General features: G+C 44.1%; 1 protein-coding gene across 1 annotated transcript in view; it reads left to right on the forward strand.

Annotated features, from left to right (window-relative positions):
- DYNC2H1 (dynein cytoplasmic 2 heavy chain 1) overlaps nucleotides 1-25,109 on the forward strand; it is a gene marked incomplete in the record, with an annotated part of 465,550 nt that overhangs the window by 305,840 nt on the left and 134,601 nt on the right. The window contains 1 exon segment of the mRNA XM_056561585.1: nucleotides 16,071-16,187. Within this exon segment, the coding sequence (XP_056417560.1) occupies nucleotides 16,071-16,187 (117 nt within the window).

Genomic DNA, 25,109 nt, shown 5'->3' on the forward strand with positions numbered 1-25,109 from the left:
GGGGAGGGAGGTGGGGGTAAATTATATAATGCATATTACATGACATACTTTGTATGGTCAGACAGTTTGAGTTCCATTTAACCCCTTAAATACAGTGGATGTACATGTACATCCTGGTGCCATGGTAGTTAACGCACCAGGATGTACATTCACCAGGTTGACATTCAGACTGTAAAGGGTGCACAAGAGCTACACTCCCTTCATAGAGTATGGCTGCTATTAGCAGCTGTGCACTTACAGTCAATGATGAAGAACGACCATCTCAGCTTTCTCCATCATTAACCCCTAAATGCCATGATCAATACCAATCAGGCCACTTAACCCCTTAAGGACCCAGCCATTTTACACCTCAGGACCCGGCCATTTTTTGCACATCTGACCACTGTCACTTTAAACATTAATAACTCTGGATTGCTTTTAGTTATCATTCTGATTCTGAGATTGTTTTTTCGTGATATATTCTACTTTAACATAGTGGTAAAATTTTGTGGTATCTTGCATCCTTTCTTGGTGAAAAATCCCAAAATTTTATGAAAAATTTGAAAATTTTGCATTTTTCTAACTTTGAAGCTCTCTGCTTGTAAGGAAAATGGATATTCCAAATAATTTTTTTTTATTCACATATACAATATATCTACTTTATGTTTGCATCATAAAATTTACGTGTTTTTACTTTCGGAAGACACCAGAGGGCTTCAAAGTTCAGCAGCAATTTTCAAATTTTTCACAAAATTTCCAAACTCACAATTTTTCAGGGACCAGTTCAGGTTTGAAGTGGATTTGAAGGGTCTTCATATTAGAAATACCCCACAAATGACCCCATTATAAAAACTGCACCCCCCCAAAGTATTCAAAATGACATTCAGTCAGCGTTTTAACCCTTTAGGTGTTTCACAGGAATAACAGCAAAGTGAAGGAGAAAATTCACAATCTCCATTTTTTACACTCGCATGTTCTTGTAGACCCAATTTTTTAATTCTTACAAGGGGTAAAAGGAGAAAATGTATACTTCAATTTGTAGCCCAATTTCTCTCGAGTAAGCACATACCTCATATGTCTATGTAAAGTGTTCGGCGGGCGCAGTAGAGGGCTCAGAAGCGAAGGAGCAACAAGGGGAGTATGTTTTTTTTTTATGGTTTTTGGGGGGCATGTTGCATTTAGGAAGCCCCTATGGTGCCAGAACAGCAAAAATCCCCCACATGGCATACCATTTTGGAAGCTAGACCCCTTGAGGTACGTAACAAGGAATAAAGTGAGCCTTAATACCCCACAGGGGTTTAACGACTTTTGCATATGTAAAAAAATAAAAATAAAATTTCACTAAAATGTGTGTTTCCCCCCAAATTTCACATTTTTGCAAGGGTTAATAGCAGAAAATACCCCCAAAAAATTGTAACCCCATCTCTTCTGAGTATGAAGGTACCCCATAAGTTGACCTGAGGTGTACTATGGGTGAACTACAATGCTCAGAAGAGAAGGAGTCATATTTGGCTTTTTGAGAGAAAATTTTGCTCGGGGGGCATGTCGCATTTAGGAAGCCCCTATGGTGCCAGGACAGCAAAAAAAAAAAAAGCACATCGCATACCATTTTGGAAACTAGACCCCTTGTGGAATGTAACAAGAAATAAAGTGAGCCTTAATACCCCACAGGGGTTTCACGACTTTTGCATACGTAAAAAAATAAATAAAAAAAATCACTAAAAGGTGTGTTTCCCCCCCCCAAATTTCACATTTTTGCAAGGGTTAATAGCAGAAAATACCCCCCACAAAATTTGTAACCCCATCTCTTCTGAGTATGGAGGTACCCCATAAGTTGACCTGAAGTGCATTACGGGCGAACTACAATGCTCAGAAGAGAAGGAGTCATATTTGGCTTTTTGAGAGCAAATTTTGCTCGGGGGGCATTTCGCATTTAGGAAGCCCCTATGGTGCCAGGACAGCAAAATAACCCCCACATGGCATACTATTTTGGAAACTAGACCCCTTGCGGAATGTAACAAGGTGTAAAGTGAACATTTACCCCCCACTGGTGTCTGTCATATCTTTGGAACAGTGGGCTGTACAACATTTTTAATTTGCACTGCCCACTCTTACAAAGATCTGTCAGACACCTGTGGGGTCTAAATTCTCACTGCACCCCTCATTACATTCCGTGAGGGGTGTAGATTCCGAAATGGGGTCACATGTGGTGTTTTTTTTTTTTTTTGCGTTTGTCAAAACCGCTGTAACAATCAGCCACCCCTGTGCAAATCACCTCAAATGTACATGGCGCACTCTCCCTTCTGGGCCTTGTTGTGCACCCCCAGAGCACTTTGAGCCCACATATGGGGTATCTCCGTACTCGGGAGAAATTGCGTTACAAATTTTGGGGGGCTTTTTTCCCCTTTACCTCTTGTCAAAATGAAAAGTATAGGGCAACACCAGCATGTTAGTGTAAAAAGTTTATTTTTTTACACTAACATGCTGGTGTAGACCCCAACTTCACCTTTTCATAAGGGGTGAAAGGAGAAAAAGACCCCCAAGATTTGTTAGGCAATTTCTCCCGAGTACGGTGATACCCCATATGTGGCCCTAAACTGTTGCCTTGAAATACGACAGGGCTCCAAAGTGAGAGCGCCATGCGCATTTGAGGCCTGAATTAGGGATTTGCATAGGGGTGGACATAGGGGTATTCTACGCCAGTGATTCCCAAACAGGGTGCCTCCAGCTGTTGCAAAACTCCCAGCATGCCTGGACAGTCAACGGCTGTCCGGCAATACTGGGAGTTGTTGTTTTGCAACAGCTGGAGGCTCCATTTTGGAAACAGTGGCGTACCAGACGTTTTTCATTTTTATTGGGGAGGGGAGGGGGGCTGTGTAGGGGTATATGTATATGTAGTGTTTTTTACTTTTTATTTTGTGTTAGTGTAGTGTAGTGTTTTTAGGGTACAGTCACACGGGCGGGGGGTTACAGCGAGTTTGAGCTGCCGCGCAAAATTTTCTGCATCGCAAACTTGCAGCCCGATACTCACTGTAAGCCCCTGCCCATGTGAACGTACCCTGTACATTCACAGGGGGGGGGGGGACCTCCAGCTTTTGCAAAACTACTACTCCCAGCATGCCTGAGAATGTTTGGGAGTTGTGGTTTTGCAACAGCTGGAGGCACACGGGTTGGGAAACACTGAGTTAGGAAACAATGTTTCCCAACCAGTGTGCCTCCAGCTGTTGCAAAACCACAACTCCCAAACATTCTCAGGCATGCTGGGAGTAGTAGTTCGGCAACATCTTTAGAGCCAGATGTTGCCGAACTACAACTCCTAGCATGCTTGGAGTTGTAGTTTTGCAACATCTGGAGGACTACAGTTTGCAGACCACTAATACAGTGGTTCCCAATCTGTGCCCTTCCAGATGTTGCAAAACTACAACTCCCAGTATGCCAAAACTGTCCAGGCATGCTGGGAGTTGTAGTTCTGCAACATCTGAAGGGCCAGATGTTACAGAACTACAACTCCCAGCATGCCTGTACAGTAAGGGCATGCTGAGGATGTGTAGTTTTGCAACATCTGGAAGGGCACAGTGGTCCAAAAACTGGACCTCCAGAAGTTGCAAAACTGCAACTCCCAGCATGCCCAGACGCCAAGGGCTGTCTGGGCATGCTGGGAGTTGTAGTTTACAGGGTCCCAATACAGCAATGCATGTCGCTTTACGGCGACGTGCATTGCTGTAAAGGGCCCGACCGCGGCTGAAGATCTACTCACCTGTCGCCGCCGCCGCCGTCTTCATCGTCTGGATCCGGGTCTTCAGGGACGAGGTAAGTACCGGGGCCAGTCCCCAGCACTCCCCCGTCCCCCGCCGCGTCCTCCGGTCTTCCTCCCATCCTCTCCGGACTTCAAGGGGCCGGGCAGGACGGGAGGAAGTAACCGCCCCCCCCCCTCCTGCGATTGGTCGGTTAACTAACCGACGGATCGCAGGGAATAGGAGGAGGTGGCAGGCTTGCCACCTCGCTCCGATACTCCAGCATGGTCCTGGCTGTCTGTGACAGCCGGGATCATGCGAAATTACCGGGTAGTCGGGTCCCAGAGACCCGATCAGCCTGGTATCGCTGCAGATCGCAAGGGCGATTTCCCTTGCGATTTGCGGCGATCGCCGACATGGGGGGCCTACATGGCCCCCCTCGGCGTTTGCCCTGGATGCCTGCTGAAGCATTTCAGCAGGCATCCGGTTCCGATCTCTGCCCGGCGAGTGGCAGAGACCGGAAAACGCCAGGACGTACGGGGACGTCCTGGGTCCTTAAAGCCCAGGGTGCGGGGACGTCCCCGTACGTCCTGGGTCCTTAAGAGGTTAAAGGGGTACTCCGGGGAAAAACTTTTTTTTTTTCATTTTTTTAATCAACTGGTGCCAGAAAGTTAAATAGATTTGTAAATTACTTCTATTAAAAAATCTTAATCCTTCCTGTACTTATTAGCTGCTGAATACTACAGCGGAAATTCTTTTCTTTTTGAAACACAGAGCTGTCTGCTGACATCATGAGAACAGTGTTCTCTGCTGACATCTCTGTCCATTTTAGGAACTGTTCAGAACAGCATATGTTTGCTATGGGGATTTCCTTTTAAGCTGGACAGTTCCTAAAATGGACAGAGATGTCAGCAGAGAGCACTGTGCTCATGATGTCAGCAGACAGCTCTGTGTTTCAAACGGAAAAGAATTTCCACAGTAGTATTCAGCAGCTAATAAATACAGGAAGGATTAAGATTTTCTAATAGAAGTAATTTACAAATCTGTTTAACTTTCTGGCACCAGTTGATTTAAAAAAAAAAATCCATCTAAATCAATTGGTTTGCAAGCTCGCAGAGGTCCTCTTATCTGCTCCATGTGGGTCCTGACTCTGATCTGCTGAGGGAGCCTGCTGAGGCAGACTCTATCAGTATATCGCTGATAACACTATGTCATTCTATGCAATATCATAGCATTACTCAGTGTTAGGGGACTTTTACATGCAATTTTAGTTACCTATGGGGGCTAAAAATGGTACATAAAATAATAAAAAAAAAATGTTTTTAAAAACACACACAAGCCCCTTCCCTAATACAATTAAATTATTTCCCTTAAAATTTAAAAAACACATTTGGTATTTCCACCTGGGCCAATGTCCGAATTATAAAAACATAGAAGGAGATTTATCAAGCTCTGTAGTAGATTTTTTTTATTTTTTTTGCTTAAAAAAGTCGCACGTGTCGCACTTTTCTATACATGCTGCGACTTTTTAATTTTTGCTTATCCCAAAGCACATTTCTGAAATCTCCATTTAAAAGTCACTTATGTATTCCAGGTTCAACCTGGCTTACAGAAAGTGCAGACGTCTGCAGAAAAGGACATTAACACCCACTGTAACAACTGTTCTTGTACTGCATCATGAAACAAAGCTACTGCATTAAAGGGGTTATCCAGGAAAAAACTTTTTTTATTTATCAACTGGCTCCAGAAAGTTAAACAGATTTGTAAATTACTTATATAAAAAAATCTTAATCATTTCAGTACTTATAAGCTGATGAAGTTAAGTTGTTCTTTTCTGTCTAAGTGCTCTATGATGACACGTGTCCCGGGAGCCGTCCAGTTTAGAAGCAAATCCCCATAGCAAACCTCTTCTACTCTGTGCAGTTCCTGAGACAAGCAGAGGTGTCAGCAGAGAGCACTGTTGCCAGACAGAAAACAACAACTCAACTTCAGCAGCTGATAATTATTGAAAGGATTAATATTTTTTAATAGAAGTAATTTACAAATCTGTTTAGCTTCCTGGAGCCAGTTGATATATAAAAAAAAAAGTTTTTTCCTGGAATACCCCTTTAATGTTAATTATAGAAAAAATGTATTATATAACTAATAACTCTATAAATTTTAAGTTTGAAAATACACAGTGCTCTCCTTGTTAATTTTAGGACACATACATGCTGGTGTACCCACTACATTTTAAAATTAGTGTTGTGTTAAAATAGAATAAGGCACAAAATAATTGTGTAAGAATTTTTACAGCCTACGTAAATAACCCATATGCAACACTAAAATGTTTCCTTAAAAAATGAAACATCCATAGTAATACAGCTTCATGCACATTTTGAGGGTGGGTAACGTACCGAGCCGTTTTTTTACTTTTTTTTTTGTGGCTTCACTATTGTTTATGTGCCTGTTGGTGCTTCGCTGTTTTCCTTCCTGATGTAAACTCCGGCCTCACAGCAGCGACGCAAGACTCCGCCCACCAACGTCACAAAATGTGGGCTCAAAATTAAACAAAAAGCCTCCAGAGAACGGATATTCTTGGTGCGGCATAGTATGTTTTTAATATTTTTTAGTTTCTGAGGAGGGTGGATGGGTTGTTGCGGGATAGTTGGAGTGCAGCTACTTAGTGCCAGGCAGGCCAGTCAGGGTGTCACCCAATGTGGTGCGCCCCCCTCCCTGTCACGCTCTAGCAACGCTACTCGTAATAAAGGGTAGATAAAGAACTTCGGCTATTAACATAAGGGAAAACTTTTCTGTTTTAAAAAATGCTTTTGTAAGCGGGTTTCCTGAGTTTTGCTCACGTGAGCCCTTATATAGCCTTGTATACAGAAAAATAGTAAATAGGGGCCAGAACACATTAATTATCTATTTTTTGTGTACAAAGTTAGATTTATTTATTTTAAAGCATTACAATAAAAAAGCATGTAAACATGGATATCCTTTTACTTGTATAAACCCACAGAATACAGATAACTTGTTATATTTTTACTGTAAGTGCACGTCAGGAGTTAAAAGCGAGGAGGAAAAAAACAAAAATGCAAAAAAGGAAATTTTCTGTGTGCTAAGGGCAAAACGGGCTGTGTCCTTAAAGGGTTAAAGGGGTTTTCCGATGATGAAACCTATTTTCATCTGTGTTATAAATTAACAAATAATGGCAAATAAAGTTATTAGGGGAGATTCATCATGAACTGTGCGGAGGAAAAGTTTACCAGTTGCCCATAGCAACCAATCAGATTGCTTCTTTAATTTTTAGAGGCCTTTTCAAAAATAAAAGAAACATTATGATTGTTTGCTATGGGTGACTGGTCAAATTTTTCTCTACACGAATTTTGATAAATCTCCCCATTGTATTTACCTTCCTTTTGCAAATTGTTTGCTCTGTTACATTCATTAGTCTATAAATAATAAAGATTAATCAAAAAGTCTCATATGTGCAGAAGTGGTATCGATGAAAACTAAAGATCACAGGGCAAAAAATGAGCCATCCTACAACTGCATATACGGAAAAATAAAATAGTTATAGGGGGTCAGAATAGGGCAATTTTAACCTGTTAATGACCATGGACGTCCATACTCGTCCATGTCATTCCGGCTGGCCCCCAGCTGATTCCTGTAGCTGAGGGCTGGTGTTAATAGCCGACATGCCACGATCGCCGTGGCCGGCTATTAACCCTTCAGCTTTGACAGCGGTGACAGCGCGATTGCAGGGGGGGCATCCACTGCTGAGGTAGCCTGAGGGCTTACCCCTCCTTCACTGCCGGCTTCTGCACTGAGAATGATAAATCCTGGCAGGACCAGCCTTTATCAATCGAGCGCAGAGCACACAGATCAATGTGGTTTTATGAAACCACATTGATCTGTATGAGGAATCACATGATTCCTCCTAAAAGTCCCCTAAGGGGACTAAAAGGGTAAAAAAGTTTTTTAAAAACACACATTAACCCCGTCCTTATTAAAAGTTAAAATCACCTCCCTTTTCCCAATTCCATATAAAAATATATATAAACATAATAAAAATAAACATATGTAGTATCACCGCGTGCGTAAATTTCCAAAATATAAAAATATATCATTAATTAAACCGCACGGTCAATGGTGTACGCGCCAATAAATTCCAAAGTCAATCAAAATAAAAATGGTACCGATGATAACTTCAGATCAAAATTAGGGATCGACCGATTATCGGTATGGCCGATGTTATCGGCCGATAATCACGATTTTGGGCATTATCGGTATCGGCAATTATCTTACCGATAAGCCGATAATGCCCCGCCCCCCGCACCGCCCCCACCGCACCGCGACCGCCACCCCCTCGACCCGCCGACCCACCGCACCCCCCACCGTGATGCTAGGCGGTATACCGGTATGGATTTTTTTCCCATACCGCTATACCGGTCGGGCCCCTCCCCCACCCTCCCAGTCAATAAAAAAATTAAACTTACCCGTAATGGGGGTGGTCCGGGCCATCCATCGTTCCTGTAGCGTCCGGGGACGTTCCGGGTGGAGGGTGGTCCGGTCCGGGTTGTCCTTCTTCTCCCACGGTCTTCTTCTCCACTCCGGGCAGGCTCCGGCCTAGTACGCTGCATAGACGCCGCTATGCCGTGACGTCAGGTGCGTCGCTGCGCACGGGCGTCACTGCGCAGCGGCGTCTATGCAGCGTACTAGGCCGGAGCCTTCCCGGAGTGGAGAAGATGACCGCCGGAGAAGAAGGACAGCCCGGACCGGACCACCCTCCACCCGGAACACCCCCGGACGCTACAGGAACGATGGATGGATGGCCCGGACCACCCTGACAGGTAGGGGAGAGAAGCGGGTGGTGGCGGCGGCGGCCTATGGCCCCGCAAAAGCCACTGCAGATCATTGATTTAAAGCGCCCGCTTTAAATCAATGATCTGCAGCGGTGTCGCAGGGGGTTAAATAGCCGATAACTTATACCGGAATATCGGTATAAGTTATCGGCTATCGCCCCTAACCTGCACCGATTATCTGTATCGGCCCTAAAAAAACGATAACGGTCGATCCCTAATCAAAATATCAGCCCTCATACAGCCTTGTACGCAAAAAATAAAAAAGTTATAGGGGTCAGACGATGACCATTTTAAATGTATTAATTTTCGTGCATGTAGTTATGATTTTTTCCATAAGTAAGACAAAATCAAACCTATATAAGTAGGGTATCATTTTATTCATATGGACCTACAGAATAAAGAGAAGGTGTCATTTTCACCGAAAAATGTACTGCGTAGAAACGGAAGCCCCCAAAATTTACAAAATGTTTTTTCTTCAATTTTGTCGTACAATTATTTTTTTTTTCCGTTTCGCTTTAGATTTTTGGGTAAAATGTCATTACAAAGTAGAATTGGTGGCGCAAAAAAAAAAAGCCCTCATATGGTTTTTTAGGTGCAAAATTGAAAGGGTTATGATTTTTAAAAGGTGAGGAGGGAAAAACGAAAGTGCAAAAACAGAAACATCTCTGTGCATTGTGGTAGTGGTGGCCTCAGTGCCTCTGCTGGCCCCAACCATGCTTTTCAGTCTTAGCCAAAACTTGCATATACATTCGGAAAATGACCTGAAAGTAGTTACTAGCTGACTATATTTGAGTCACTAAATGCAATGGCCTGCGCTTATCTGAGCACAGATATGTGCATTTTAGAGATTTTGCAGATGTATCTGTACCTTTAAGGCACGAATCATGATGTGAACTCAGCCTAAGCTGTGCACTGTCTGATCCAAACTCAATATTTGCTGAATCCAAAAAATGTTCGATTGTATCTTTTAGGGATTGACCGATTATCGGTTTGGACGATATTATCGGCTGATATTCACGATTTTGGACGTTATCTGTAACTGCAATTACCTTGCCGATAATGCCCAGACCCCCGCCCCCACCACACAGCACTCCCCACCGCCCCGGCCAGAGACCGCCGCCGCTGCCCTATTGCCTCCCCCATCCCCCGTTTTATAATTACCTGTTCCCGGGGTCCGCGCTACTTCTGGCTCCTGCGGCCTCCTGTGTTACGCTGTGCGCTGCAGAATGACGAGTGACGTCCTCAACGCGACGTTACCATCAGTGCGCACAGTGACAGCTCAGGAGGACGCCGCTGGAGCCAGAAGTAGCGTGGGCCCCAGGAACAGGTAATTATAAAACCGGGAATGGGAGAGGCAGTGGGGCAGCGGCAGCGGTCTCTGGCTGGGGCGGGGGTGGGGGGTGTGGTGGGGGGGCAGGGTATGTGGTAGGACACCGGAGGTCCCCCCGGACAGGCAGGGGGAGAGAAGCGGGTGGCAACCTCTGGCACCGCAAAAGCTGCTGCAGTTCATTGATTTAAAGCGCCCGCTTTAAATAAATCATCTGCAGCGGTGTCGTTGGGGGGGGATAAATAGCCGATAACATATACCGGAATTTCTGTATAAGTTATCGGCTATCAGCCCTAACCTCCACAGATTATCGGTATCGGCCCTAAAAAATCTATATCGGACGATCCCTAGTATCTTTACCTCTTCAGTATTCAGCCGGAGTTCTCTTGCTGGATCACTACATTGTATCTCAGCAGCCCAAGCAACTTCATACACGGTGTAAATGTTGCGTTCTCCGCCATCCAGTCTGTCAGGGATAGCATGACAGAGGAGGGTCAAACATTTATTTTGCCATCATCATTTTTTAACCTGTTGCTAATTGCGGCTTTATTTGTAGTATGAAAAATTGTGTGTATCATTTTGTTATTAAAGCTGGAAGGTAATTTCATGGTTGACTGAGGAAAGGCACATGAGTAGCGAGGAGCCCCGGCATCTTCACTTGGGCTAGCACTTAATTAGAACCATCTGTCAAGTGACAAGAGCCGCAGCTTTCTTCTCCAACTATACCAGGCTTTGTGTATACACCACACGGGTATTTATTTTCAAGTAGATCGTTCATGGCTTTTCTCTTTCCGTTAAGTACTTATGTTAAATGTGAATTGCTCATTTCAAGGAAATTGCAATATTAACAAATAATAGACCTAGTAATGCACTTTCAGCTTATTCCAATCTGTGTGTATTTTCTACACTGAGGTGTTTAATGGATTCTATTTTCTTGAATTTAGTTTTTTTATGTACAGCATATGATTTTTCTATCTATGGCTCTCATTTATTATTGGACTTTTGTGTAAATTTTATTTTTTTCAGCTCATGTTATCACTTTCTATTTTTCTGAAAAGTGGACGTGGTTTTCAGTTTCTTCACAATCCGGGTGATGGAAAAAAATGGTTCACCCTGTTTTTGGTGCTTTTTCTTGCTGTAATTTTCCATTAACAGAAAGGTTAAATAAATGAAAGCCACCAAGATTTTCTGACATGCATAAAATGCATTTATGAAAATGAGTGAAAACTCAAAAGAAATTCATGGTGAAGACTAAAGATGGAAAAAAGGAGTAAATTAGGGCCAGTTTGTCCCATTGTTTGTACTTACAGTGATCATCTGTACACTGTTGAGACTCTTTGTGATCATCTGTACACTGTTGGGACTCTTGGTGATCATCTGTACACTGTTGGGGCTCTTGGTGATAATCTATACAATGTTGGGACTCTTGGTGATCATCTATACACTGTTAGGGCTCTTGGCGATCATCTGTACAGTGTTGGGACTCTTAGTGATCATCTATACACTTTTGGAACTCCTAGTGATCATCTGTACACTGTTGGGACTCTTAGTGATCATCTGTACACTGTTGGGACTCTTAGGGATCATCTGTACACTGTTGGGACTCTTAGTGATCATCTATACACCGTTGGGACTCTTGGTGATCATCTATACACTGTTGTGACTCTTGGCAATCATCTGTATACTGTTGGCACTCTTGGTAATCATCTAGACACTGTTGGGGCTCTTGGTAATCATCTATACACTGTTAGGGCTCTTGGCGATCATCTGGACACTGTTGGGACTCTTAGTGATAATCTATACACTGTTGGGACTCTTAGTGATCATCTATACACTGTTGGGTCTCTTAGTGATCATCTGTACAATGTTGGGACTCTTGGTGATCATCTGTACACTGTTGGGACTCTTGGTAATCATCTGTACACTGTTGGAACTCTTGGCGATCAGCTGTATTCTTTTAAGATCCTTATTGATCAGCTATACACTTTTACTCTTGATGATAAGCTATACACCACTGGGACTACCAGCAATGAGCTTTAAATTGTTGGACTTTCAATGATCATAGATACATTGTTGGGCCTTTCAGCGATCTGCTATACTGTTTTTGGACTCATTCACTTCATATATTCACACATATATATATATATATATATATATATATATATATGCCCACACACACATATGTATATATGCAGGGACACTTGCTTTTTAAATAAAGAAATCCTCCATTCAGTCTTCTGCTCAGTCAGGCAGCAGTGTGCTTCTGCCCCCCCTTCTCTTCACACAGCAGACAGTGGGGGGCGGAGAGCAGTATGCTTCTGCCCTTCTCCCCTTCTCTTCACGCAGAAGACAGTGAGGGAGCCGAGAGTAGTGTGCTTCTGCCCTTCCCCCCTTCTCCCCACAGGAGCACAAAAGCAGCAGCTTTAGACCTGCAGACCTGTCAATCATGAAGTGGGTCCATGACGTAGGGGATGACGAGTGGACACAGCCAGGCTCGTATGTATCCCAGGAGTTAGGGGGGCAGTTTTTTGACTGGCTTTTTCAGTATGAAATACTGAAAAAATGTTAATGAAAGCAATTGCAAAACATATTGGTTTTGCATGCTTCACAATTTTTTTTTATATCTGACAGTGCCCATTTGAGAAAGTTGACAAGGAGTCATTTTAAATGGGTATTTATTTATGATCTGTCCACAGCATATGCCATAAATGTCTGATAGACCTGCACCCCTCTTAAGAGCAAGGGTCCTGCTTGAAGCAGCTGGAGGTGGTCAGGATCCGAAGGACATGCTAATTTACACATACATTGTTATGGCAGGGTGATACGGAGCACATCCGTATTTTGAATGCGCTCACAGCAGTCACAAGAGCAAGCTTCCTGCTGTGGCTGGGTAACGCTCTGTCTGCTCGTAGCGGCTGACTTCCCACTGCACATCTGCTACCAGCAGGCACTGTGTCTACAGTGGGAAATCCGCCACTATGAACGGACACACGGAGCTACCCAGCCGCAGCAGGGAACTCGATCTTTTGACTGACTTTGGCACAATACGCTCCGTGTGACACTACCCTAAGTGTTATTCTTATAGCGGTTAATAGGAGAGAGATGGGAACACCCCTCTTAAGGGGTTAACTATCATTATAAATTACCTTTCCATAAGATAGGTGATAAGGGTCTAATTGATTATTAGGTTTGACCACTGCGACCACCACGGATTATGAAAATGGTGGTCCTGAGTGACCTTTAATTTGGTTCCTACCTCTTTGTTCACTTGGGATGCCCATTTATGTGTTTGATGGGGGTCTATATGCACACTTGTTATCTATCCTATGGATAAGCAGCATGGTGGTCTAGGGGTTAGCATTATTGTCTTGCAGCACTGGGATCCTGGGTTCAAAGCCAATCAGGGACAACATCTGTATGGAGTTTGTATATTCTGTTTAAGTTTTCATTTTAGTAAAACTCCCTTTAAAGTGGCCTTAAACTCTTCAGTGACTCTTAATCTCACTCCCTTACCTATCAGTGCTTCTGGGCTGGATTTGATCTTGAGGTGAATCGCTGCTGTAATACAGCTTTTCTGTGTAACGCACTGCTCCCTGTCCCTTTCTGTAATAGAACGCTGATGTGACTGGGAGGTGAATCACTGCTGTAAAAATGTTTTTCTGTGCAACACACAGTGCTGTCTGTCCCTCTCTCTCTATCTGCAATAAAAGGCTGAAGTGACTGGCCGCAAGATGGCTGACGATTATATAGGGCTGTGACATCACAGGGGTGGCTGGCTACTGATAGGCTGCATGTGATTCAGGGTCATCCCACCTACCCTTGTTCCCGTCTTCCCAGGATTCCTTGCCCCATGTCCTCACATGTGGATCCGCCATTTTAGATGCCCTGGAGCTTGGACCGCACTAAATGGAGTTTAATGAAGCGATTTTTTTTTTCCTGAAATTCGTAACAAATTCGGATTTGTCAGATTTGATTCGCTCATCCCTACCTGTAAACATCATTGTGCATGTTATACAATCACTACTGCTAATTGTGAGGTTATTATATGTAAGGACATTTGATTTTACAGCAACAATAACAAGGGGGAAAAAAATACAAACTTTCGCACAGGTCACATAAATACAAGGTGACATTTAATGCTAAAAAGGAGTGAACACATAAACCCGGAGAACGGTTCCAATAAATTGTGACACTTATGGTCATTCAAGATGCAGACTGCAGGCACAGTATTTATTATGATGCAGTTAAATCAATGTTACGGAATGAGACTGAAAACTGTAGGACGTAGATCTTTTCATCTCTATCTCCATTCAACTCTTTTTCAGTGTTTTGCTTTTGCGCTATGAGTGTTGTGTTTTCTACGTTCGGCTTGTAATGCTCCTTGCAGCTATCAGTGGCAGAAGCTTACTGCATACAGCTAATACAGTGTCCTTAATATGAAGACCGCACTCAGTAAGCCTCCTATAGTGGCAGCTGTAAGCAGACAGTATTTTATCATTTATAAGGGTTCTGTATGATTTTGTTTTTGTGTGTGTTTTAAAGCTCTTACATGCATGAACATTAAAGGGGTACTCAGGCGCTAAGACATCTTATCCCCTATCCAAAGGATAGGGGATAAGATGCCTGATCGCAGGGGTGCTGCCGATGGGGATACTTGTGATCTTCCACACCGCACCCCGTTAGAATCAGCCCCCGGAGCGTACTCCACAGCTGTCACGCCCCCTCCATAGGCTTGCATTGAGGGGGGCAGAGCCGTGACCTCACTATGCTCCGTCCCCGTGATCGCCAGTAATCAGACCTGGAGCGAGCACATTCCGGGGGCTGATTCTAACGGGGTGCGGCGTGGAAGATCACGGGGGTCCCCAGCAGCGAGACCCCTGCGATCAGGCATCTTATCCCCTATCCGTTGGACAGGGGATAAGATATCTTAGTGCCGGAGTACCCCTTTAAGAGGACTGTACCAGTTACCTCCCTACAGTGCTCGCCAACCTGGAGGGCTTCTCCGGTGAGAAATATTTTTTTTTTTTTATCAACTGGTGCCAGAAAGTTATACAGACTTGTAAATTACGTATATTAAAAAATCTTAATCTTTCCAGCACTTATCAGCTGCTGTATGCACCAGAGGAAGTTCTTTTCTTTTTGAATTTCTTTTCACTCTCACCACAGTGCTCTCTGCTCACATCTCTGTCCATGTCAGGAATTTTCCAAAGCAGGAGAGGTTTGCTGTGGGGATTTGCTCCTACTCTGGACTGTTCCAGTCATGGACAGAGGTGTCAGCAGAGAGCACTGTGATCAGACTGAAAATAACTTCACAACCTCCTCTGTAGTATACAGCAGCTGATAAGATTCTTAAATAGAAGTAATTTTCCGGCACCCGTTGATTTAAAAAAAATATATTTTTTTTCCACTGGAGTACTCCTTTAAGGGAACCGCATAAACATTGCTGCTGAAGTCATACTTGATTGAGGTCATACATTGACATATAAATATTGTCAGATACCGTATATACTCGAGTATAAGCCGACCCGAATGTAAGCCGAGGCCCCTAATTTCACCCCAAAATCCCAGCAAAAGTTATTGACTCGAGTATAAGTCTAGGGTGGGAAATACATCATCCCCCCTGTCATCATCCAGACCCCTGTCATTAACACCCCCTTCATCATCACCCTGTCATCATCCCCCTTCATCATCATCACCTGTCATCATTCCCCCCGTCATCATTACCCTGTCATCATCCCCCCCGTCATCATTATCCGGTCATCATCCCCCCCTTCATCATCACCGCCTGTCATCATCCCCTTGTCACCATCCCACGCCCCCCCCTCCATCATCCCCTTGTCACCATCCCACACCCCCCCCCCTTCATCATCCCCTTGTCATCATCCCACACCCCCCCCCCCCCACCTTCATCATCACCGCTTGTCAATGTCTGATACAGTGGTCTTCAACCTGCGGACCTCCAGATGTTTCAAAATTACAACTCCCAGCAAGCCCGGGCAGCCATCGGCTGTCCGGGCTTGCTGGGAGTTGTAGTTTTGAAACATCTGGAGGTCCGCAGGTTGAAGACCACTGCGGCCTTTGAAAAATCATGCTGAAAAACTCGGCTTATACTCGAGTATATACGGTATGTTTAGAATTGTGGTATTAAAAAGCCTAAAACATTGTCTTCTGTCCCCAATGTAGGTGATATCACAGTTACGGATCCTAAGCCGATCAGTGACCGCCGGATCAAAGTTTGACAGAGACTTGTGGTCCAATGAACTATCTCCTGTCCTTAATCTGTGGAAGAAACTTAACCAGGTACAGTCATACTAGTAATTCAAGTAGATTATGGATGCGAGGCCCAGCAGATGGGCAAAACATCTCTCCTCCTATCCCCTGGAATGCAAAAGTTTTAACAAACCGAGCTAGGTCCCTACCACCCCCTTCTTGTTTTTGTGATATGATCAGCATGGACCCGATTCAATTGAATGACTCAACCAGAGTCACTTAGGACCTCGGTCTGGGTCTTTTTCGGACAGTATTCGACTTTTAGCTCGGACTGAAAAACTAGTGATGAGCAGCAGGGACCATATTCGAATTTGCGATATTTCGCGAATATATTGACGATTATTCGTCCTATGTTTGCGAAATTTGCATATTCGCTATGTTAATTCATTTTTAATTTGCATAAAAATTTGCATGTGAAAAAACAAACAAAAAAGAACCGAATATTCGTCATTACGAATATAGAGCACTATACTCTAAATCAGTGGTCTTCAACCTGCAGACCTCCAGATGTTGCAAAACTGAAACTCCCAGCATGCCCGGACAGCCGTTGGCTGTTCGGGCATGCTGGGAGTTGTAGTTTTGCAACATCTGGAGGTCCGCTGGTTGAAGACCACTGCTCTAAATATTTGCAAAATCGCATTACAAATATTCGTGCTCAACACTATGAAAAACGCGGCAGCCCATGTTTTTATTTGAAGTTATACAAGTTGTATTTGGGTTATTGGATTGAATACGTTTCTTGCTAATCATAACATGGATATATTGGCGGATGGTTTTGAGCTTCTACCAAAGGATCCATAACTGCTGCAGTCAATCGCTGGCTACAGCAATGGCCCATTACAGCCAGTGATTGGCTGCAGTAGTCACATGTCTATGTCTAGAGGAACTTGGAAGCATCAAAATGGGATAGCAGAGGGTCAGGAAGGTGAAATAGCAGAACCCCCTTTTATTACATTCCTTTTAAGCCGGGTTGACACCAGCATTGCATGCTCTGTTGAATGTCTAAAAATAAAGCATAGAATTCTGTCAGACAAATTGCCAGAAACTCAATTTAGTCCATTAAAGTGAATAGAGTCTTTTGGGCACCACTCATGTCTGGAGTGTAATAGATTTGCCAACATATTATTACCGTATTTATCGGCGTAAAGTCTATCTGCGTGTTATATGCCGATAAGCCGCTGCAGTTCAATGATTTAAAGCGGGCGCTTTAAATCAATGAACTGCAGCGGCTTTTGCAGGTCCAGAGACCTGCCATTGCTGCCGGCTTCTCTGCCCCTGCCTATCCTGGGGTCCAGAGACTGCCGGCGCCGCTATTCGTCTTTGCTATGCGCTGCGAGGCGCAATGACGAGTGACGCGACGTCACTCGTCATTGCGTAACGCAGCGCATAGCAACGACGCATAGACGCCTCACCGGAGCCAGAAGTACCATGGACCCGACCCTGGCAACAGGTAATCATAAAACCGGGGATGGGGGAGGCAATGGGGCAGCGGCGCCGATAGCCAGGGGAAGGGAGAGAAGCGGCGGCAGCAGGGCTCTAGACCCCAGGAAAGGCAGGGGGAGTGAAGCGGGCAGTGACGGCCTCTCTCCCTTGCCTTTCCTGGGGGCTTCTGCAGGGTCAGAAACAGTGTATCGGGGTATACACATGCAAACACACGCACCCTCATTTTTACCCAAATATCCTTGGTAAAATGAGGGTGTGTGTTATAAGCCGGTGCGTGGTATACCCCGATAAATACGGTATTTATTTCTGCTCTATTGATGGAGCAAAGCAATGGAAAATATAGCAAAGAAGTAAACCTAGCCTAGCTATTAAAAAAAATAAAACAATCGCTGTCAATCACTGAGTAAGACCGCCCACATGACTGCTTAGCCCAGATTTATCACACTTATTTCCAGATAGCTGTCCATCACAGAGTAGGACCGCCCACATGACAAGTTATCCTGCCACTTTTCCCCCCAAAAAGCATATATCAATCTACTCAGCTCCTCCTGCTCTGTAACATGATGTCTCCAGATTGTACTGCATTTTCAACGTGACATATTCCCTTTTAATACCGGATTACATGTATTATACAGTGTTGTATTTGTTGTCGTTCTGCCTTTTTGCGCAGAATACTCACATTAAAGAGCTAATTGTGCCATCACGGAGAGCTTTTTATATTTTCTCTCTTGTGTTCAATGTGTCACTGGTAAAATGCCCATGCTTAAAGAGATTGATTAATACAGAGGAGCGCTTTCAAAATGGTATTGGAGACCATGAATATTCAGCAAGCAACAGCAACTATGTACTCATTGGACTTGTGCCTGGAAAGTGTCTGTAGTCATATTATTCACTTAGCTGTCTATAATGTGAAGCACTATAAATTGAGTATCAAAAAGAGAAGATCACTTTTAGCTCTCGGAGTGGTGAGAAAATAACTTTCTGCTCTGAAGCACAGCTGGTGTTTAAGTGTATATCGGGTATGCAAATGGCAGTATAACATGTTCACGCTGGGCCTATTTGCCAACATGTCACACCTTATACAGTGGCATAGGTACACCTGAAAAATCAATACTTATAGAGTATTATCAATGAATCTTGAATGAATTCCAACATTTGTGCCAAAAAATAAAGAAATATAGACCTTTAGCATTTCGCAAAGTATGCCACATTGACTAACATAGAATGGGATAATTATAGGGTTGATTGCAAGTTTTCTGCCTGCTGTTATCGAATGAGCAAATAATATCGCCATTCAGTGAATGAATAATTCCGCCGTATGGTAACTAAATGATATTATCCATTTAGTAAATAATACTGCCATATGGTGACTGAGGGATACTTCTAAACAGTGAGTTATCTACATTGAGTGAATAATACTGCTACTATTTAGTGAGCCAATAATTCCACCATATGGTGATTAAACAATACTGTGATGCATTGAGTGAAAAATGCCGCCATATGGTGACTTCATAATACTTTACACAATAAGTGAATAATACTACCCTCTAGTGAGTAAATAATTCCACCATGGGGTGACTAAAATAATACTTCCATACAGTGAGTGAATAATACTGCCATATTGTGACTGAATACTTGATGGGCGAGATTATACAGTCAGGAGAGGTAAATGTTCTACATTTAGGGCCATATATATATGTTTAATGCACACCTTCTGACTGTATAATCCCACCACTACTGAATTAAGGTCACGATTCCATGAGTTGTAAGACAAACTACACTGCTCAAAAAAATAAAGGGAACACTAAGATAACTCATCCTAGATCTGAATTAATGAAATAATCGTATGAAATACTTTAGTCTTTACATAGTTGAATGTGCTGACAATAAAATCACACAAAGATTATCAATGGAAATCAAATTTATCAACCCATGGAGGTCTGGATATGGAGTCACACTCAAAATCAAAGTGGAAAACCACACTACAGGCTGATCCAACTTTGATGTAATGTCCTTAAAACAAGTCAGAATGAGGCTCAGTAGTGTGTGTGGCCTCCACGTGCCCGTATGACCTCCATACAATGCTTGGGCGTGCTCCTTATGAGGTGGAGGATGGTCTCCTGAGGGATGTCCTCCCAGACCTGGACTAAAGCATCCGCCAACTCCTGGACAGTCTGTGGTGCTTGGTGTATGGAGCGAGACATGATGTCCCAGATGTGCTCAATCGGATTCAGGTCTGGGGAACTGGCGGGCCAGTCCATAGCATCAATGACTTCCTCTTGCAGGAACTGCTGACACACTCCAGCAATATGAGCTCTCGCATTGTCTTGCATTAGGAGAAAAACCGGGCCTAATGCACCAGCATATGGTCTCACAAGGGGTCTGAGGATCTCATCTCGGTACCTAATGGCAGTCAGGCTACCTCTGGCAAGCACATGGAGGGCTGTGTGGCCTCCCAAGAAATGCCACTCCACACCATTACTGACCCACCGCCAAATCGGTCATGCTGGAGGATGTTGCAGGCAGCAGAACGTTCTCCACAGTGTCTCCAGACTCTGTCACGTCTGTCACATGTGCTCAATGTGAACCTGCTTTCATCTGTGAAGAGCACAGGGCGCCAGTGGCGAATTTGCCAATCTTTGTGTTCTCTGGCAAATACCAAATGTCCTGCACGGTGTTGGGCTGTAAGCACAACCCCCACCTGTAAATGTCGGGCCCTCATACCACCCTCATGGAGTCTGTTTCTGACCGTTTGAGTGGACAAATGCACATTTGTGCCCTGCTGGAGGTCATTTTGCAGGGCTCTGGCAGTGCTCCTCCTTGAACAAAGGTGGAGGTAGCCGTCCTGCTGCTGGGTTGTTGCCCTCCTACGTCCTCCTCCACATCTCCTGATGTACTGGCCTGTCTCCTGGTAGCGCCTCCATGCTCTGGACACTGCTGGAAATTGATTTTCAATCAGTGTTGCTTCCTGAGTGGACAGTGGGATTTCGCAGAAGTGTCATTGACATGGTGTTACATTTTGTTGTTTAAGTGTTCCCTTTATTTTTTTGATCAGTGTATATACCCACAAAGAAACTGTGAAAAGGTGTTTAATCAGGGCACCCTAGGCTATATATTAATACCAACAACTTATTTTGGGTTAGCTCAGGGACACAGTGCATAAGATTAGAGGGTCATAAAATATTTTGATCACTTTAGCTTTCCCTAATGTGATGAAATATGCTCGCATTGGGGCCTAGATGGTGCAGTCGCCTTGAAAAGGGCAGCCCCGTGGAGTAAACTATCCCTCCCTAGACCCCCCTTAACCTCTTAAGGACCAAGGACGTACTGGTACGTCCTGAGTCCTTTCCCTTTCTATAACGCGGGGCCATGACGTCGGGCCCGGCCTCTAACAACAGCCGGGACCCGTGGCTAATGGCGCGCGACAATGATCGCGGTGCCGCATGCTATTAACCCTTTAGACGCGGCGTTCAAAGTTGAACGCCGCATCTAAAGTGAAAGTAAATCACTAACGGTTAGCTCAGGGGGCTGTTCGGGATGTCTGCGGCAAAATCGCGGCGTCCCGAACAGCTCTGGGACACGAGGAGGGTCTCCCACCTTGCGTCCTGGTGTCTTATCGCCAAATGACTGCTCAGTGCCTGAGATCCAGGCATGAGCAGTCAAGCGGCAGAATCATTCATCACTGGTTTCCTATGAGAAACCAGTAATCCCTACGGGAGCTATAACACTGCAAAAAAAAAAAAGTGGGGGAAAAAAGTGAATAAAGATCATTTAACCCCCTCCCCTAATTAAAGTTTGAATCACCCCCCTTTTCCCATTTAAAAAAAAAAAAAAAACTGTGTAAATTAAAAAAAACATATGTGGTATCGCCGCGTGCGGAAATGTCCGAATTATAAAAATATTTAATTAATTAAATCGCACGGTCAATGGCGTACGCGCAAAAAATTCCAAAGTCCAAAATAGTGTATTTTTGGTCACTTTTTATATCATGAAAAAATGAATAAAAAGCGTTCAACAAGTCCGATCAATACAAGAATGGTACCGCTAAAAAAACTTCATCAAAAAATGAGCCCTCATACCACCCCATATGCGGAAAAATAAAAAAAAGTTATAGGGGTCAGAAGATGACAATTTGTTTTTTTTCAATTTTGTCTCACAATGATTTTTTTTCCGTTTTGCCATAGATTTTTGGGTAAAATGACTGATGTCATTACAAAGTAGAATTGGTGGCGCAAAAAATAAGCAATCATATGGATTTTTAGGTGCAAAATTGAAAGAGTTATGATTTTTTAAATGTAAGGAGGAAAAAATGAGAGTGCAAAAACAGAAAAAACCCTGGTCCTTAAGGGGTTAATCCTCACAGGGTCACCACTAGGTGCGTCTTACCTGTCAATACCCTAGCTGTGGCCAAAAAAGGGAGAACTCTTATTCGCCAAGGGAAGCACAATACAGATAACAACAACCCACACTATGGCTAACCCATAAAGTGTCTGCAAAACAAATAGCATTGAGATAAAAGATTATTGAATGATAAAAAAAAGGGAAATACTCAGCGTCCCAACATGTTTTGGCAATGTAAACCTCCTCAGGGACTTTGATGGTTTTTAAAAGCTAATGCCATCTCATAACTAAATTAAAATAATGACATTGACTTTAGATGTATTACATCTCTGCCCATTATAGAAGTGAATGATGAGAATATTGAAAGACACAGTATGAATACAAATAGAGAAGTTGAGTTCCTGGATTTACAAGTAATGAGGGCAGAGTAGTTTTTTTGGCCCAGGCCACCCTTAGTTTCAGGACACAGCATCTATTTTTATCTCTTTTTTTGCACATTGAAGGATTTTGTGTCATGATGAGACTGGAAGCGATTAATGTGATCTCATACTTTCCTCACTTGTAAATGGGATTTTGGTATAAGGCAAAAATCCCATCAACAAGAGACGGCGCTGTGTGATTACTTATTAACGGGTGACACATATACATCTTATAGCGTCTCAAAAGGAAACAGGCCCCCAATTGGTGAATACTTGTAATGAGGCCACGGTGAGTCCAGTGTTTGGACATGTATGTGTAATAAAAGCAGAAAATTTAGATATTGGAAAATATGAAGAATATGGGATCCATGTAATCTCAGTTGACATTGTACATAAAATACTTATTTTGTATCATTTACATTTGTCTCCTGAAAGTGGCATTTTTCCCCCCCCAAACTCCTAATCTTGTGTGTTTGTAAAAGCCAAAAGTCATCCTAGTGTGCATCATTGATTAATGGATTCTTAAAAATGGGATATGCCTCACTGCAAATATTTTGCAAACTAATAATTGTAATAGTATTGCTTCCCGAAATATAGTTGTCCTTTTTTAGCCGAATATCTTAGTGAATTCCTTTAATGGAATGCTCTTTACCAGTGTTTCCCAACTTTTTAAAGGGGTACTCCGCTGCTCAGCGTTTGGAACAAACTGTTCCTAACGCTGGAGTCGGTGCCGGGAGCTCTTGACGTCAGAGCCCTGCCCCCTCATGACGTCACACCCTGCCCCTGTCACAGCCGTCACAGCCCCTCTCATAGACTTGCATTGAGAGGGCAGTGTGGGATGTCATAAGGGGGTGGGGCTATGACGTAACAAGCTCCCGGTGCCAGCTCCAGCGTTTGGAACAGTTTGTTCCAAATGCTGAGCAGCGACGTACCCCTTTAAGCTCGAGGAACCTTTAATTTATATATAATTTTTTATCCTGGGGTAATCCAACAAAATAATTTTCTATAATTATAACAATGTACAAGAAAAATGCGGAGCACTCACCAGGTTTGCGTATCAGAGGCTTCTTTATTGTAGTACAAGACAGTCTGGTTCACATGCGGGGGTAAGCAAGCTGGCGACGGATCGTTTGCACGCTGGAGCGCCTCGTCAGGCCGATGCTGACGAAGAGCTCCGGCGCGCAAACTGTTCGTCGCCAGCTTGCTTACCCCCGCGTCTGATCCATTTGCTCCCCTGTATGTGAACCCGACTGTCTTGTACTATAGTAAAGAAGCCTCTGATACGCAAACCTGGTGAGTGCTCCGCATTTTTCTTGTACATTGTTATAAGTAGTGTTATAAGTAGTGCTGCTCATCACTAGTTAAAAGTATCGCACTATAGCGGGATAGCACCGAAGAAGAATCCGAAGAAATTGTGTCCTATTCACACAAAAATTGAATGGATGTGCCGAGACTGCTTTAGTTTTGGTTTCATTTTCTATAATGTACATAGCCATTGTGGGTGTGAAACTGCTGTAATCTCACCCATGTCTGTGGTATCCAGTACCTCCGGTGGGTTCCTCCCTGCTTGATGGACTCTGGAAAACAATTTTCTACAAAAGACCAAACAAAATGGCTAAAAAGAAGCAATGCGCAATACCTAAATAGCTCTACCACCCCATAACTATAAAGCTTTATAAATTACAGTGTTATGTTATTGTCACGATGCCGGCTGGCAGGTAGTGGATCCTCTGTGCCAGAGAGGGATTGGCGTGGACCGTGCTAGTGGATCGGTTCTAAGTCACTACTGGTTTTCACCAGAGCCCGCCGCAAAGCGGGATGGTCTTGCTGCGGCGGTAGTGACCAGGTCGTATCCACTAGCAACGGCTCAACCTCTCTGGCTGCTGAAGATAGGCGCGGTACAAGGGAGTAGGCAGAAGCAAGGTCGGACGTAGCAGAAGGTCGGGGCAGGCAGCAAGGATCGTAGTCAGGGGCAACGGCAGGAGGTCTGGAACACAGGCTAGGAACATACAAGGAAACGCTTTCACTGGCACGATGGCAACAAGATCCGGCAAGGAAGTGCAGGGGAAGTGAGGTGATATAGGGAAGTGCACAGGTAATAACACTAATTGGAACCACTGCGCCAATCAGCGGCGCAGTGGCCCTTTAAATCGCAAAGACCCGGCGCGCGCGCGCCCTAGGGAGCGGGGCCGCGCGCGCCGGGACAGGACTGACGGAGAGCGAGTCAGGTACGGGAGCCGGGGTGCGCATCGCGAGCGGGCGCTACCCGCATCGCGAATCGCATCCCGGCTGGAGGCGGTATCGCAGCGCCCCGGGTCAGTGGATCTGACCGGAGCGCTGCAGTGAGGAGAGTGTAGCGAGCGCTCCGGGGAGGAGCGGGGACCCGGAGCGCTTGGCGTAACAGTACCCCCCCCCTTGGGTCTCCCCCTCTTCTTAGAGCCTGAGAACCTGAGGAGCAGACTTTTGTCTAGGATGTTGTCCTCAGGTTCCCAGGATCTCTCTTCTGGACCACAACCCTCCCAATCCACTAAAAAAAAGGTTTTCCCTCAGACCTTTTTAGATGCCAGAATCTCTTTGACGGAGAAGATGTCCGAGGAGCCGGAAACAGGAGTGGGAGGAACAGATTTGGGAGAGAAACGGTTAATGATAAGTGGTTTAAGAAGAGAAACGTGAAAGGCATTAGGAATACGAAGAGAAGGAGGAAGAAGAAGTTTGTAAGAGACAGGATTAATCTGGCACAAAATTTTGA

Source organism: Hyla sarda, chromosome 2, assembly GCF_029499605.1.
Source record: "Hyla sarda isolate aHylSar1 chromosome 2, aHylSar1.hap1, whole genome shotgun sequence".
NCBI lineage: Eukaryota > Metazoa > Chordata > Amphibia > Anura > Hylidae > Hyla > Hyla sarda.